Raw genomic sequence first — 16,533 nt, 5'->3', positions numbered from 1 at the left:
GGAGGAAAATCAGCCAGTAGACTGCTTTTAGACTCAATTGAAACCCTTCCCTAAGTCTCCATCCTGTAGATTTAGGACTTGTCATGCTTCCAATCACAGAAATGGATTCCTTAAAATCCTGTCTACACACACACTCGCATACATACCCTGTTGGTTCTTCTTCTCTGGAGAACCTTAATACAATACCAAGTGTTATTCATCTGTCATTTCTTTCACTCAATAGATATTTATTAGGCATCTATTATGTGCAAGACATGCTTCTAGATATTAAAGATACAACAGGGAACAACTCTGAAAAAAATGCTACATCTAATAAAGGAGAAAAACATATAAATATGGAAATAGCAATGTGTTACTCAGCTTTTTGTTGCTGTAACAAGTAACTAGAAGGAAAGGTTTATGTCAGCTCTTGGCTTCAGAGGTTTCTGTCTACAGTTAGCTGGCTTCAAAGCAGAAACATCATGGCAGAAGGGTATGGTGGAGGAAAGTCACTCAGCTCACAGCACAAGGAAGCTAAGAGAGGGTGTGGGAAAACGTCGTGGGCAAGGTATAGTCCCTATGGACATACCCGCTAGTGACCTACTTCCTCTAGCCATGTCCCACCTACTTACAGCTTCCCCTACCACCCCACCCCAACATCCATTCCAATTGCTAATCCATCAAATGGATTAATGTATTGATGAATTTAGACCTCTCATGTTCCAACCATTTCCTAAAAGCTACACCTCTGGAGACCAGGCCATTAACAAATGAGCTTTTGGGTGACATTCCTCCAGATCCAACCCATACTATGCAGTGATAAATACCATGGAGAACACTAACAGGTTTTAGTAAGGAGGATAAGATGTGTGGGGAAGGACTGCAGCGTTAAATACAGCAGTCACGGCACACCCATTAAGAAGGTATCTTTCCACTGTTTTCTGACATGTACTGTTTCAGATGAGAAATCATGTCATTTCTTATTTTTGTTTCCTGTATGTAATGTGTGTTTTCTATTCTCACTGCTTTTAACATTTTCTCGTTATCTTTGGTTTTCTGCAAATTGATTATAATGAACTTTGCTTAACAGCCTGTTTGTGATTTGTTGGGCTCCTTAGATCTGTGGGTTTGAACAGTTCATCAAATTTGTAACAGTTTTGGCCATGTATTTCTGATGCACATTCTTTTGTCCCCTCATCCTTACCTGGTATTGTCCTACAGGTCAATGAGCTGGTATCTTATTTGTTTTAGTTTTTCTCTTTGTGATTTTAGTTTCAAGTGTCCTGTTTTCAAATTCACTGATGTTTTCTTTTATAGTATCTAACTACTGTTGAACTTATGCAGAAATTCTTTCATTTTAGAATTTATTATCTCTAGACAAATGCGACTCATTTGTTTTTTCTACTTCTTTGCTTTATATTAAAATTTTCTAAAAATTTATAGCTCTCAGGTTGTGTTCTTAGCTTGAGTTATGAAATATCATTCAATTAAAATTATTTTTATAATAACTTTTTAAAAGTCCCTGTATGTTAATTCTGTCATTTTTGGATCTATTGCTACTAACTAATTTTTCTCATGGTTATTAGTCATATTTTTCTACTTCCTTATATATATAGTAACTTAAAATTGGATTCTGGACATTTTGAATGTTGTCTGAATATTTTTCGTTCTAATATGACTTTAAAACATTTGAGACAATTAGTTTCTTAATACATCAGCTGGATCCATTCAAGGTTTGCTTTCAAGCTTTGCCGAGTAAGGTGTATAAACCTACTGCTAAGATATGGCCTCCCTAGGGTCTCTGTTGAAAATGCTGTGTGTTCACAGATCTTTCCACTCTGATCAGAATGTGAACATCTCCCAGCCTTGTCAAACCTTTGGTAGTTGTCAGTTTATAGCTCTCAAGTTGTGTTCTTAGCTTGAGTTATGGAATTTCATTCAACGCATGTATCACTTCATAGCCAAACACAAAAAGGGATTTAAAGGCCAATTTTGAGACTCTTAATGGATAGTTCCGGCCTTTGGCACTCTGCCCTGAAAATTCCAGTGGCTTCAGTCTATTTGGATCCTAATTCAGTGAGACTGTAATCTCAGAGTTCCTCATCCTTGTGCTAGGGTCCAAAAAATACTCTCAGGCAGAAAGCTGGGGCAATTACAGGACTCTCCTCTCATGGGTCAGATCTGGGTGACAAATGACCAATATCTGAAAACAGTTGCTTGTCTACCTCATACAGTTTTCTAACTATAAATGGCAGGAGGGCTAGTCAGTACCAGTTACCCCATGGTGGTTGTCACTGTGAACATTTTGAATGTTGTCTGAATAATTCATTTCATAAAAATCTACTATTTATGTCAATAAAACATTAACAAAAACAAAATCCTAGGAACTAACCAGACTGCCTCTTGCAATTTAATTTTAAAATATAATCTAAGAATCTGTATTTTTAATTCATTAACTATTTTGCTGATATGACTTCCATACTCTTAATTTTGAGTATTCCACTCAACATGCTTTTCTCCTTTTTTCTTTATTTTATCAGTTTGACTTTCTCTCATTTTATTTTTGGTGCTGGGGGTTGAACTCAGTTGTATTTCTAAGCACACACTCGACCACTGAGCTACCCCTTTCTCTGTATCAGTATAAATTTCTTTATGAATGTTTTTCCTCTTTGATTGGTTTATAAGTTATACATTCTGTTTTTCCTTAAGCTTTAATTTTATATGCTTTAACTTTAGCTTAAAGAAAAACAGAATGTATAAGTGTTAGCTTTATAAATAGCTAATAAGCTATGTTCAGAATTTCAATCCCACCTTTTTAGGCCATCCAGTATTAAGAATATCATCAGCAATCTCTCAATTATAATTTTATTAAACAAAATCGAAAGCAGCCTCATTAACAATACTTCAAGCTTTTGTTCTCTTGTCCTTTAAATAAAGACAGAATCTGTAGAGCTTAGTGCTTAAAGTCATGCTACATCAATTGTAAATGATGGCTAATTCAGCTGTATCGATTCAGTCAAGAAAAAGACAGAACAGTAAAAATCACTGCAAGAACCACTGTCTCCAGCACATCTAATGAGCTCTTCTCAGCATTTCTGGCTGGACTCAATAGTTGTAGCAGTTTATATTTAATCTAAGGCAGGAAGTTCCAAAGCACACTGCTGTTAGAATGCTAACTAACTCAGTCTTCTTCCCTATGATTCTCTTCATTACAATTCAGAGATATTCTATAGGCACTAAAATTTGCTAAACTGGAAACACCTTACAGTGCTCAAGGTCTCATATCACAAAATCATTTCCAAGTCATTTGCTCCAAAATATACAGATTAGAAATATACTTTTTTCCCACTAAAATTTAATCAATTGTAACACTTTCCTAATGACAGCTTCACAAGACTATTTCAAGGTCATTTGAAAGATGATTTTGGGGAATATTTGGGAGAAGGTAAAAATCTTGTTGAGGAAGACTTTTGAATATGAACAGAATAAAATGATTTTCCTGAATGATAAAGGAAAAACAAAACAGCAGGAAAATCAAGGGCCCATTGGGTCTTTAAAAATAGCACAAATTCCACTTTGCAAAATGTTATTTTTTCAAAGCAATACGACAGCAACTAGAATAACTGTTTTCTGGAAGCTATTAATCTGATTTACAAACACTGACGTTTTGCAATTAACATTAACCTGACCAATTACAAAATATATAATTCCTATATTAATGCCTTTCACACTTTTCTTCTACTTTATGTTTGTATCATTAAGTCAATTTTAAAAATCACTTCATTTCATAAAAATCTACCATTTATGTAAATAAAACATTAATAAAAACAAAATCCTAGGAACTAACAAAAATGAAAAATTGATATTTGCTGTTATTAAATTGATAACTTGCATTTCTAATATTACCAACAGGGAGGAAAGCTAAAACTCTTTACCATTCTTATTACTGTCAATTTTTAATATACACATTAGTTTGACAGTTTAATTCTATGAAGTCATTTGGATTACATTTTGAGTATGGACCAATATTTAGAAAATGTTAATGAAGGAAGAAAGTACTTCTATCTGTACTGATAAAAGTATTTGTACAAAGGGAAAAAAATCTAGTTCTACAAGGAATGTGGTATTCTACAGATAGGTAAATACCATTGGTAATTCACTGGTACTTAGTTTTTCATTCTCCATAACCAGACAAACATTTGAGGGAGAGAGGAAAGGAACAAGGACAAAGGCCATCCTCTTAACTCCTGCTCTAGTGACTGTCTGAAGGCCTACTTCCCCGGGAGATGGGAGGAGCAGAGCCCTCTCCCTAGGCTTAGGGAATACCTCATTCTTCCCTCTTTCCTTGGCTCCCCTTCCCTGGCAGATTTCCCTGAAACTTCACTTTTGATGGGAGCAGCATTTGGGTCTGAGTGAAAGGGAAAAGCCCCTTATCTGCTTACTTTGGCTAACGCGACTTGGAAATATCACTAGTAATTGTAAAATGGACCCTCTCGGTGGTCCAGCCCAGTTCTTCAAAGGTAACTACCAGACAGAGGTTCAAGGACAAAAACCTCCTGATAAGAAAGTATATTCCTTTGTGCAGAGTGAAGGGACATGGCCACTGTCACCAAAGGCAGCTGGTTTAAATAGGAAAATCTAGGTCCCAGCCAATTTTCCATCTCTTCTGTGACACCAAACACAACCAGCCACTATTCAGGGGAGTCAGGGCTGAGACTGTTTATTCAATCAGCACTTACTGAGGTCCACCTGGTGTCTTCTGCTGAACTAGGCTGGAATACACAGATCAATAGGACAGGGATTTCACGAGCTCAGGATAAGATAGAAGACAAAGAATGATCCATATTGTGGGACATTAATAGCAAGAAGCATAAAGTATGACGGAGTGTTGGAAAAGAGCATATAACAGGGAGGGGGTTGGGAAGAAGAGTGAGATCTGGGAAGGCTACTGATAAGGATGATCCTTTACTGCCTCCTGAAGGAGAGAGAGAATTCTCCTAAAAGAAGTTGCTTGAGATTTTCCATTCTTCCACTGCTATGCTAGTATAGGAATCCAGTACAGAGAGCTGTCTAATACACATTTGAGCTATACACACTCATTCTCAGGTGCATATCTCTGTGACAGTCATCAGCATACATACTAGATGCAGGGCAAGCCACCCTCTAGGACTGACACATTCATCCCTTGCTGGGTGCTGGAGCAGACAGCTCTCAGCTGAGAATCTGTAGAGGACTCCTCCTCACGTTGAAGTGCATGACCTCCCCCTAGGTCATTATACTCTTTTGGGTTCAAACATACAAGGAATGGTTAATTCAGGAGACCCAGATGACTGTCCTCCCTGGGGTCCGCAGAAGGCTGAAGGGTTAACCTAGATTAGTTCCCTGAAAAACTGGCAAGGCCTCAGTAACGAGTGTGTTGCAGCTCACCTTCTCCCTCTGGGCCTTCACTCCCTACCAAAGCAGAGACTTTGAAAGTACTCACACTAAACTTACAGTGCACAACCTTTGACCTCTGCATCTGCCTCCCAGGAAACCTGACCAGTAACAGCATGCCAGATATCAATAACACCCTGTAAATACTCAGTGTGTGGAACAGCAAAGCCGTGGCCACTGTAGTTCCACCCAGTCGTCTGGGCAGGCCCAAGCAGAACACGTCTCCCTGCCTGAGTGCTGAATCAGGATTCTACAGATGGAGAACCAAGATAACTGATTTTCACTGCTAATAAGGTAGACATAAAAGAATGTGGCTTAGGGCTATGAATCAGCTGAGCTGTGAACTCCAACCCCTCATGTCTAGCTGTGGAAAAACTCATCAAAAACCACTGCTCTGCAGGGAGGTCAGAGGAATGGGAAAGAAGCGTTCCCTCCACCCTCTGTGGCTTCTCCCCTTGGCATATTTCATACTAACCTGAGAAACCTTCAGAAGTGTTGGCTTCTGTTTTTGAAGAGGCCACCCAATGGTTACTGGCAGACTCATGTACATTTACCAAAAAACAGGGCACTGCATTTTACACTTTTATAAAAGAAGCTACATTAATTCATTAACTTTTAATTGTGCATACTGTAGTATCAGGCTACACTGAGACAGTGATATTTACCAAGAAAATCTTTGATAAATATCAAACATTAGAGTATGCATTTTCTATTTTATTCTGTTAGGTTCACACACACTGGTCTCACATACACACTATTCAGGCAACTTAGCATAACCAGAAATATAACTCCTCCAAACCCATAAAGTGAAAACCCACAGAATTTAGAGAAAAATAAACAGCAGCCAGGAGAATCTAGTTCCAAATAAATGGTCTTACAGTTAATGTCTTCAGTTAATGGCTCATGTAAGTGTGATTTATTTGGATCAGCCCTGGTCAAACTACTCCATTTTTACAGGAGTTCGTCAGATCTACCTCAGGTCATTTGATTGACATGTGTGGATCTACAGAAAAAAAAAAGTGTGGAACGGATATTACTATATCAATAATAGAAATTTCCCTGAAAAATGGGATCTTTATTTTTAAAAATAAACCTGTTATTATTTTGATTACCAGCAAAATAAAACTTTAAAAGCTGATGAATGCTCAGTACTATTTCATGATACAATAGCTGGGTTTTTCCAATGATCCAAGTGAGCGAGGCTTCCTTCCTGCTAAGGGAGATCCAGAGAAAAGTGTTTAACATTTTCCTCTCTAATCGCTTAACTATCTATAAAATTAGATGCCCTTCAAGATGACAGGAAACAAACTAATATTTATGTATACAAAGAAATGTAGCCTTTTATCAAACATATTATTTTCAAAGAAAAACTATTTTATGCTGGAGCTGCTCAACTCAAGTCATGTGGTCTTGGGTTAATAACTAAATCTTCATGGACATGAAATTTCTTTGATATGTATAATTTTTCCACTTAGAAGATGAAGAAAGTTTTTCTATGATTTGAATCTACATGCACTTCTTCAGGCTGAGGAAAGTGTCTTCTTTTCTATGTTACAATAAAAGAATTAATTGCGTATTCATAAGGTATACTAAAAAGTGGTGACACTTGAAATTGTCCCAGATACTAACAAAAGAAGTGAAAGTGAATTTTAATAGCTTTGAGAGTTCATCATGTTCCTCTCAGAGCAGGAAACTTCATCAAATTTATTTTACTGACTCCTTTGGATTCCTTTCACAATAGTTGTGAATCATAACAACATTCCTTTAATCCTTTAATATTAATTATGTTTCCGACACTTAATATTTGGGAAAACTTTTAAATGTCAAACTAACCACCTACAATGATGGCTTTTCATAAACGGGACTCATTTATGGATTTATAATGAAAAAGAATGTCAGTAAGAGAAGCACAGCAGAATCCACAGGCACATGCGAGTATGCATTAAACTAACATTTCTAACAGGCAGGCAGTCATTAGATCGCATTAGCCAGCTTTCCCAGTACAGTATGGCACTACAGCAATGGGGAAAAAAGAAATCAATCCAAGCAACACATGAGGTGCTACTTTACACGCAACAAAGAGAGGAGGAAATTCTATGAAAAGAAAACCCATTCAAATTAAAATAAATAATGTAAATCTTGATACCATCTAGCCACTAACATTTCTAATCTCTTCTGGTGGTTTCTCTGGCAGAGAAGCATAGTTATTTAATAATCTACTGTCTGTTTTCTTTTTTCTCTTACTGAGCAATAACATGGGTCAGGTGAGAAAAGTGATTAATCACTAAATCCAATATTATTACATGTTGAGCATCTCTACTCCAAAAATCTGAAATCCAAAATGTTCTAATATCTGAAACTTTTTGAGCACTGATATGTCACCACAATAGAAAAATTCCACACCTGACCCCATGTAACAGTTCATAGTCAAAATGCAGGTGCACGAACAATGTTGTATAAAATTACCATCAGAGCTGGGTACGATGGTGCATGCTTGTGATCCCAGTGGCGAGGATCATGAGTTCAAAGCCAGCCTCAGCAACGGCAAGGCGCTAAGCAAATCAGTGAGACCCTGTCTCTAAATAAAATATAAAATAGGGCTGGGGATGTGGTTCAGTGGTTCAGTGCCCCTGAGTTCAATCCCTGGTATCAAAAAACAAAAACAAAAGCAAACAAAAAATTACCATCAGGTTATGTATGTACATTGTATATAAAACATAAATGAATTTTTGCTTAGACTTGGATCCTATCTTCAAGGTGTCTTATTAAGTATATGCAAATATTACAAAATCAGGAAAAATCAGAAATCCAAAACCTCTTCTGGTCCTAAGTATTCTGGATAAGGAATATTCAACCTATACTACAAAAACATCTCTCCTGTCAAGAGCTGTTTTATGCCTAGAGAGCAGCATTACCCTGCTTGCTTTAGCCCCATGTAGGTCTGCAGTTTGGCATCCAGCTTTTCTGCCTCCCGACCAGGCTGCAGAGATTATCCCATGTTCTAATCAGCATGGTGGGTGTTACCACAGAAGGCAGTGCTAAGGACAGGAAGATGGTGGTGGACACTAGAAAAGGGATTACTAGGTACTAGGGGAAATAAATGCAGGAACTGTGCCAACTAGGAATAAGATTGCTGAACCATTTCAGCTCCAAGTCAAAAATACTCAAGAAGTGAGGGGCAGGGGAAGATGTCCTTAGGAACATCCCTGGCCTTTCCTGTGGATGTTCTGTAAGATGAGACCCTGCTGGTCCTCACATGCATGAACTTGAATAGGGAGAGAAAGGCAGTGAACATTACTGAGTGCCAGCTGTGCGTCAAGCATCAAGCGATGCACTTTCCATGTTAATGTGTGTGTAATGTGTATTATATACATATAATTATGCATATAGTTTTTTTTAATTACTAAAGGTGACAAGTGAACATATCAAAATGGTTCATGGTGATATATGCCAAGTATTAAGATTTAGGATTACATTTGTTAAAACAAACAAAAACAACAACAAAAAAATACTTTTTTCACAAATTAGGTACAGTAGAAGCAGGTTCTCCATGTAGGCTAGATCATCACACAGAGGCTTGGTATTTTCTCCTTCCTCCTTTCTAAAGCGACTTCATGCACTTCCACAATCTTCATTCTAGAGCACCCTCTGCTGGGAACAGTGGCTCAACATGTTTGATATCTTTAGAACGCCTCACCATCAAACGCCAAATGCTCACAATGGACCAAAATAGAGATTTTTTAATTTTATCCAACAGAATCTTCTAAAACATGACCACATCTATCCCTCCACAATCCTGCACTTCAACTAAAGCCTCATGGTCTATATCAAATAACTGACATTTCTGTCCATCAGAGCCAATGCCTGCTATCTGTTTTGTGCTACACCCTGGGGGCACGAGGGAGCTTTAGTTCCTGAGCACAGTAGTCCAGCATGTTCAGGAAGGACTGAGGGCAGGAGGTGGCCCAAGGTCCTCACAAGCAGGTGAGGCCGGCAGTGGTAAACACAGCCTCTCCTTGCAGGATGAAGTAACCCACAGATGGGGCTTCCCTTGTGACAAGAGGCACCAGGAAAGAGCTGGCCTTAAGTTATCTTAAAAGATCCCTGCTGAAAAAGAACAGAAGGGGAGCAGCAGGGAGGTGTGAATCTCAAGGGAATACTGCCAGGAGCAGAAGCCTTGGGGAGGATGGGGTGGTGCTAACGGTCAGCCAGAGAGTGCATGATCCAGACGGGGGAACAACAGCAGAGAGACTCCCAGAACTGAGGGCATCTCACTAAAAGAGTGCCATTGGGGTAGCTGGCATATGGGCATACGCATGACAGTAAGAGGCCAAGATAGACACACAAACTATTGCAGATGAGCAAAGATCCCATCCCTTTCTCTATTTCCTCCCCTGTGTGCCTTCTGGAAGAACTAAAATAGGATACTTGGGCTTGGGAAAGGGAAGCAGCATGCAAACTGGAGAGTGATATTTTGTTTTGAATTGCAATGGCACTTTGATAATTCTATCACTCAAAAGGGACCGGGCTGGGCGAGGTGGCACATGTCTGTAATCCCAGCAGCTTGGGAGGCTGAGGCAGGAGGATGGTGAGTTCAAAGCCAGCCTCAAAAATGGGCACTAAGTAACTCAGTGAGACCCTGTCTCTAAATAAAATACAAAACAGGAATGGGGATGTGGCTCAGTGGTTGAGTGCCCCTGAGTTCAATCTCAGTACCCACCTCTCCACACCCCCCCCCAAAAAAAAGTATCCGGAAGCTCTGGATTCTCCCAGAAGGAAGAAAATCTTTTGGTGTGGGGGTAGATGTGCCCCCAAAGGCAGCATGTTGGAAAGCAACAATAGTTTCTCACAGGAAATCACTGAATTCTCTCTGCCAAGGTAAGAAAGACCTGTCCTCTAAGGAAGACAGAGAAGGCATCTGTGAGGGCAGGAAAATGAGTCATCACGGCACCCGCATGGAGATATGAAGGGAAGTTCTCAGTGAACTCGCATTGCGGCTGTCAGCCAGCCAGAAAGACTGACACACGTGCAGCTCCTGCCCTCTCCACAGCATCCCTCCACCCAAACCCACAAACCCAGCTCTGCGCGCCCCACTTCTCACACCCAGCAGCTATGTGCTCAGCCAGAAGCCTGCTTCAGGAATCTATGAGAAACTGTGACAAATCCTCCTTCCACACACTTTCAGAGCTGAAAAAGCCCTGGAGGAAACCAAGAAAAGAGAAACATGGACAGATGAAGGGACTCTCCTGAGGCCACACAGGTGGCACTAGAATAAAAACCGCCTGGTTTGTTTCAGTACCTCTCTAGCACTGTAACTGTGGCTCTTCAGTTCCATGGCAAATACTTTAGAAATAAAAGCAACAACTGCAGCACATGCCTTTTGGGCATGGTTATTACAAAGAGGACTACCACATTGCCCTAAGATCTGATGGATATGTTAGTGAGCTTTGTGTTGCTATGACCAAAATACATGACAATAACAAATTAGAGGAGGAAAAGTTTGTTTGGGACTAATAGGTTCAGAGGTCTCAATCCACAGATGGCTCTGGACCAAGGTGAGGGAGCACATTGCTCTGGACCAAGGTGAGGGAGCACATTAAGGACAAAAGTCCAGCAGAGGAAAGTTGCTTGTCTCATGGTGGGATCCGGAAGCAGAGCAGGAGAAGAGGGGGTTGTAAGAGGATGAACCCTTCCAAGGCAGGCCTTCAATGACCCACCTCTTCCAGCCACACTTGACCTACCCACAGTTGCCACCCAGTTAGACCCTTCAAACTAGAATGGACTGATGAGGTCACAGCTCTCACAGTCCAAACACTTTACCTCTGAACAGTCCTGCATCAACACAGGAGCTTTTGGAGGACACCTCATATCCAAACCATAACAGCAGGTCACTAAATAAAGGCCAGGTTTGATTTCTAATGTGTATTCCAGCCATGGGTGCTTCTGGCCCACACGGATCTATAACACGCCAGCTGCTTGGACTCTCCCGATTTTAGCACACTTCTTTGAAAGGCACAAGAAACATCCACTTTGGCACCTTTTTCATAATATGGATTTTTCTGGGTAAAAGATTTGCAACTGAACTATCAATTTAGGGTGGGCCTGAGACTTCTGAAGCCTTTATCCCTACAGAGCTATCAAACTCATGTTTTAATGACAGAGTGCTCCTCTATGTGACAAGATATTTCACTTTGATCAGAATGATCATACACGGCTAGACCAGGAAGCTTCAGTCACCTAGGATGCCAGATATGCCTCACCAAATCTGGAAACTGGTAGACTGACATGGTCATAATAAGACCCCCCCAAATAGTTGGAATATGGCTTAAGGGGAGTCTACCCATACCCAATTATTAAGGGTTTTAGTCAGGGTTTTTATCACTGTGACTAAATACCCAACAAGAACAAAGTGGAGAAGGATGAGTTTATTTTGGCTCCTGGTTTCCATAGCCAGCCTCATACCTCTGAGCCTGAAGTGAGGCAGAACATCATGGCAGAAGGGCATGGTGGAGGAAGGAGCTCAGCACATGGCAACAAGGGAGCGGAAAGGGCTCTGCTCATTAGGGACAAAAAAAATGCCTCCAGGAACCTACTTCCTCTAGCTACATCCTACCTGCCTATAGTTACTATCCAGTTAATCCATATCAGCATAATCCACTGATTACGTTAAAGCTCTCATAATTTAATCATTTCCCTCTGAACCTTCTTGCATTGTCTCACACATGAGCTTTAGGGGGCACCTCATATTGAGCTCAATAGTTTTCTTATAGACTTCTTCCACATAATTCACTAATTAGGGCCTCGATCCAAGTTAAAATTCCTTGGACTCACTCTATATGTCCATTTATTTATTTCATTTATTACTTCTACACAGAACAGATGCATCCTCCACTTACTAGTACTCTTTAAATAATCATTACTATTTTTGTGTGACCTCCTTGCTTTTGTCCAGCGAGGCAAGTTGCATGGTGGTTAAAGATACAGATACTTTGGAATCTAATATATCCAGCAATGAACTTGCAAGGTAATGCCTTAGTTACTATTTTATCTTGTCTATGCATGGAGCAATCATTTCCTTCCCAATGTTGTGGTCGAAATTATATTAGACACGTTACATTGTGTATACATCTATTAAATGAACAGCAAAAGGATCATCTGAATTATTTAAATCTGCTTTTCTTTTTATTGTCTGGCTAACAGAATTGAATATACGTACCTTAAATGCCTATATGACACGGCTCCTATTTGTAAGCACTAGCTGCCCAAAGCAGCCTTGCAATAAGACTAGGGAAGCAACCCAAGTGTCCCAGGATGAAGGGAAAAACAACACATAGTATATCATGGAATACTGTTCAGCCAAAGAAAAGGGGGAAGGAAATTATGACATGTGCTACACATGCATGAACCTTGAGAATATGATGCTAAGTGAAGTAAGCCAGTTATAAAAGGATATAGAAGTGTCTAGAATAGTCCAACGTGAAGAGACAGAAGGTAGAACTGTGGCTGATAGGTAGTCAGGGGTGAAGGAAAAGGGAGTAATTTTTGTATGATGGGTACAGAGTTTCAGTTTTTCATATTTTGTTGACAGAGGATGGTGATGACCACATAGCAGTGAGAATGTTTCTAATGCCACTACATTGGATACTTTGAAATGATACATTTTATGTTATGTATTTTTACTATAATTGAAAAAAAAGTCATGTAAAAGTAGCTGCTTCCATCAAGTGCTAGTAAGATGACTCAAGTAGCTAGAGGGGTACACGGATGCTGTCTCTGCTTTCTTTTAGACTTATGTGCTAAAATATATCGATATTTTGGCATTTATTTTCAATATTCACATTATCAACCAAATTTCTGCTGCAATGAAATTAACTTTGAAGCTTAAAAATTTTACTTGAAAGAGTTAAGTATCTCTTTGATTTTATGAAAAATCCAGAGGCAATAAAATTTGATTATTAAAATGAACTATTTTAAGTTTTCCTCATTAACACCACTCGCAAATAAGGTAAAAATACAGGACTTCACATTTTAATTTTTTTAGTGGCACACTTATCTCCCTAATTGCATTTTCACTCAAAGGTAAAAATGTGTATTACTTTTATAAACAAACATCTATGATCTGCATTAAGCAGAAAGCTTAAGTCCTTAAATTGAGGAGAAGCTGGAGGAGGGAAAAAACTTAGTAGAAACAATCTATTAGATTTTAGATATCAGGAAAGCCAATAAAAGCAAATAGGTATGAACAGTGACATTAGTGTCTACAGTCAGGAAAGTTGGTGAGGAGACAGATGGAAGAAAAAGCACACACAAAAAAGAAGTGCATTTGAAGAAAATAAAATATAAGTCCTACAAATTCATTTTTAACATATTCCAGTAAAATCTAGAAAACCCTTTCTTGAAGATCCAGATGGTAAATATTTTCCTCCCTGTGGATCACATGCCTTCTGTGGCAAATTCCCAAGTCCGATGAGTGTGGGTGGATGGGCTCCAATAAAACTTTCTTTATAAAAACAGACACCAGGCCAGATCTGGCCTGAGGGCAATAGTTTACTGACCCTTGGTCTAGAAAAAACAAAATAAATAAAGGACAACTGGATATGTAGTGTATTAACACACAGGGATAGAATATCACCAATTCTCATTCTGCCTCTCAATGAATCAAAACCGTTTAAACCCCAGAAATAAAAACTTTAAATGTCTCTTTCCTAGCAAAGTTCTAATTGTCTTTCAGAGAAGAGGTAAGTGCATCCATGAGCTAAAAAGTTTGTATTGGATCACTCATTCCTACTAAGAATGAGAAAATAAGTCCCCACACCCACATTAAGACACTCGGAAATTTTCTCTTTAACAACAAATATTTCTTAGTACCCAGACATAAACTAGCAAGAGCCAGATTCTTCCTCTTAGCACCCCAAGTTTCTTCACGGCTGACTCTCAAGATTACAGAATACAACCTGGGACAGTAAGTTCAGGACACATCACTTCATTGGAGGTTGGTTACTGGCAAGACTCCTAAGGAATGCATGAACATTTACAGATGGGAAAGTGTCTACAAGATGCTAATTCTAATGTGTAAACAAAATGCATGGAAAGAGCACAGTTGTGTAAAAAAGGAAGACACCTCTGTCTCACACATGTACATTCTCACTTGTGTGTGTGCAAAGAAAAATTTTAGGTTACTTTGCTCACCCCTGAATAGAATTCTGAGTTTTGAACTGCTCATGTTTTACTTCACATTATTGTCTTTTATATTTGTGTGTGTACTACTTTTAGTATTCAGATTTTTACACTGAGATCACTGTTAAAAGGTTTATCACCTTTGTCATTAAGAATCGATCTGAATATCAATATTTTTTTAAAAGAATATTGACTCAGGGCTGGACTTATGGCTCAGTGGTAGAGCACTTGCCTAGCACGTGCGAGGCCCTGGGTTCAATCCTCGGTACCACATATAAATAGATAAAATAAAGGTCCATTGACAATTAAAAAAAATACTAAAAAATTAAAAAAGAATATTGACTCAAAGGACTTTTACCATCCATAAAGATCACTGCATAACAAGAATATACCACCCATGACACATGATTTTTGAAGGTAAAAATCTCATAGCTGTACACTACCTCAGCTCCTCCCATCCACTTAGGCTCCTCAGGAAACTCAGCACACAAGATGTCTTCTGACTGATCAGTCCCCAGGACGTGGTAGCAGAGCTTCTGGTGGAGATTGGTGGATGTCTCTGTGCCTGAGGAGTTAAAAATGTATACTGAAGTGCTGTTGGCAATTTTAAGAAAATCAGTTTCACCTATGTTATACAATGCTAGAAACAATTAAAATGTTAACTGTCTGGTTGCAGGATTGATGAACAAAAGTCAACTGCTTTCAGACACCAGCAATGAACAAGAAGAGTTTGAAATTACAAACACAATACTACTTCCATTAGTACCTAATCAAATGAAAGAAAGAAAGGTATATATCTAACAAAATATGTACAAGATCTGTATGAGGAACACTATAAAACTTGATGAAAACAAAAGAGTAAATGAAGAATGAGCCCACACTTATGAATAGGAAGAGTCAATAATGTCAAGAGGTCATTATTCCTTCCAACTCGACATATAGATTCACTATGATTCCAACCAAAATCTCAGCAAGTTGTTTTGTGGATTTGGACAAACTCATTTTAAAGTTGATATGAACAGGCAAAAAAGACTCAGAATAGCCAACACATTATTAAAGGTAAAGAACAAAGTTGGAGGACTGATACAAATTGACTTCAAGACATGCTATTTAAAGCTACAGTCATCAAGACAATGTGATATCAGTGGAAAGAATAAATACACAGATCAATGGAACAGAAATGAACTCCAGAAAAAGACCCACACAAAGGAACTAAGAAAATACAATGGAGAGAACAATCATTTCAACAAAGGCAGCTGAAATGGTGGGGCATCACATGCTGAGAGAGGGAGGTGTAGGAGAGGAAAAGAAAGATCTGGACAATGACTTTACACCTTTCACAAAAAATTAAATCACAGACATAAATGTAAAACACACTACACTACTACAATAAAACTCCCAAAAGAAAATAGGAGAAAATCTACATGAACATGGATTTGGTGATAACTTTTTAGATACAACAAAAGCATAATCCATGAGATAAATAATTGATAAACTAGAATTCATTAAAATTGAAAAGTTATGCTTGGCAAAGGATATTATCGAAAGAATGAAAAGACAAGTCAGTGTCTGGGAAAAATGTTTGAAAAACCTATCTGATATAGAACTATTGTTCAAAATACAGAAAGAACTAATACTCAAAAATAAGAAAATAAACAACCTGATCAAATACTGGGACAAAGACCTTAATAGACACTTCACCAAAGAAGATATACAGATGGCAAAGAAGCATATGAAAATATGCTCCACATAGTACATGATCAGGGAGATGCAAATTATATCAAAAGAACTATTACACACCTATGAGAACAGCCAAAATCCAGGACGTGGATAACACCAAATAGTGGTGAAGATATAAAGCCACAGGAACTTTCATTCTTGGCTGGTGGGAATACAAAATGGTGCAGCCACTCTTTGGAAGAGTTTGAGAGGTTTCTTATAGAA

At 38.7% G+C, this 16,533-nt stretch overlaps 1 protein-coding gene across 1 annotated transcript in view; it reads right to left on the bottom strand.

The window, feature by feature from the left end:
• The window catches only part of Prep (prolyl endopeptidase), a 118,238-nt gene that overhangs the window by 68,618 nt on the left and 33,087 nt on the right, over nt 1-16,533 (bottom strand). Inside the window, exon 6 of the mRNA XM_026389600.2 lies at nt 15,033-15,154. Coding sequence (XP_026245385.2) covers nt 15,033-15,154 — 122 coding nt within the window. The remainder of the gene's footprint in view (nt 1-15,032; nt 15,155-16,533) is intronic.

Source organism: Urocitellus parryii, chromosome 8, assembly GCF_045843805.1.
Source record: "Urocitellus parryii isolate mUroPar1 chromosome 8, mUroPar1.hap1, whole genome shotgun sequence".
Classification (NCBI taxonomy): domain Eukaryota; kingdom Metazoa; phylum Chordata; class Mammalia; order Rodentia; family Sciuridae; genus Urocitellus; species Urocitellus parryii.
This window is presented reverse-complemented; position numbering and strand designations above follow the sequence as displayed.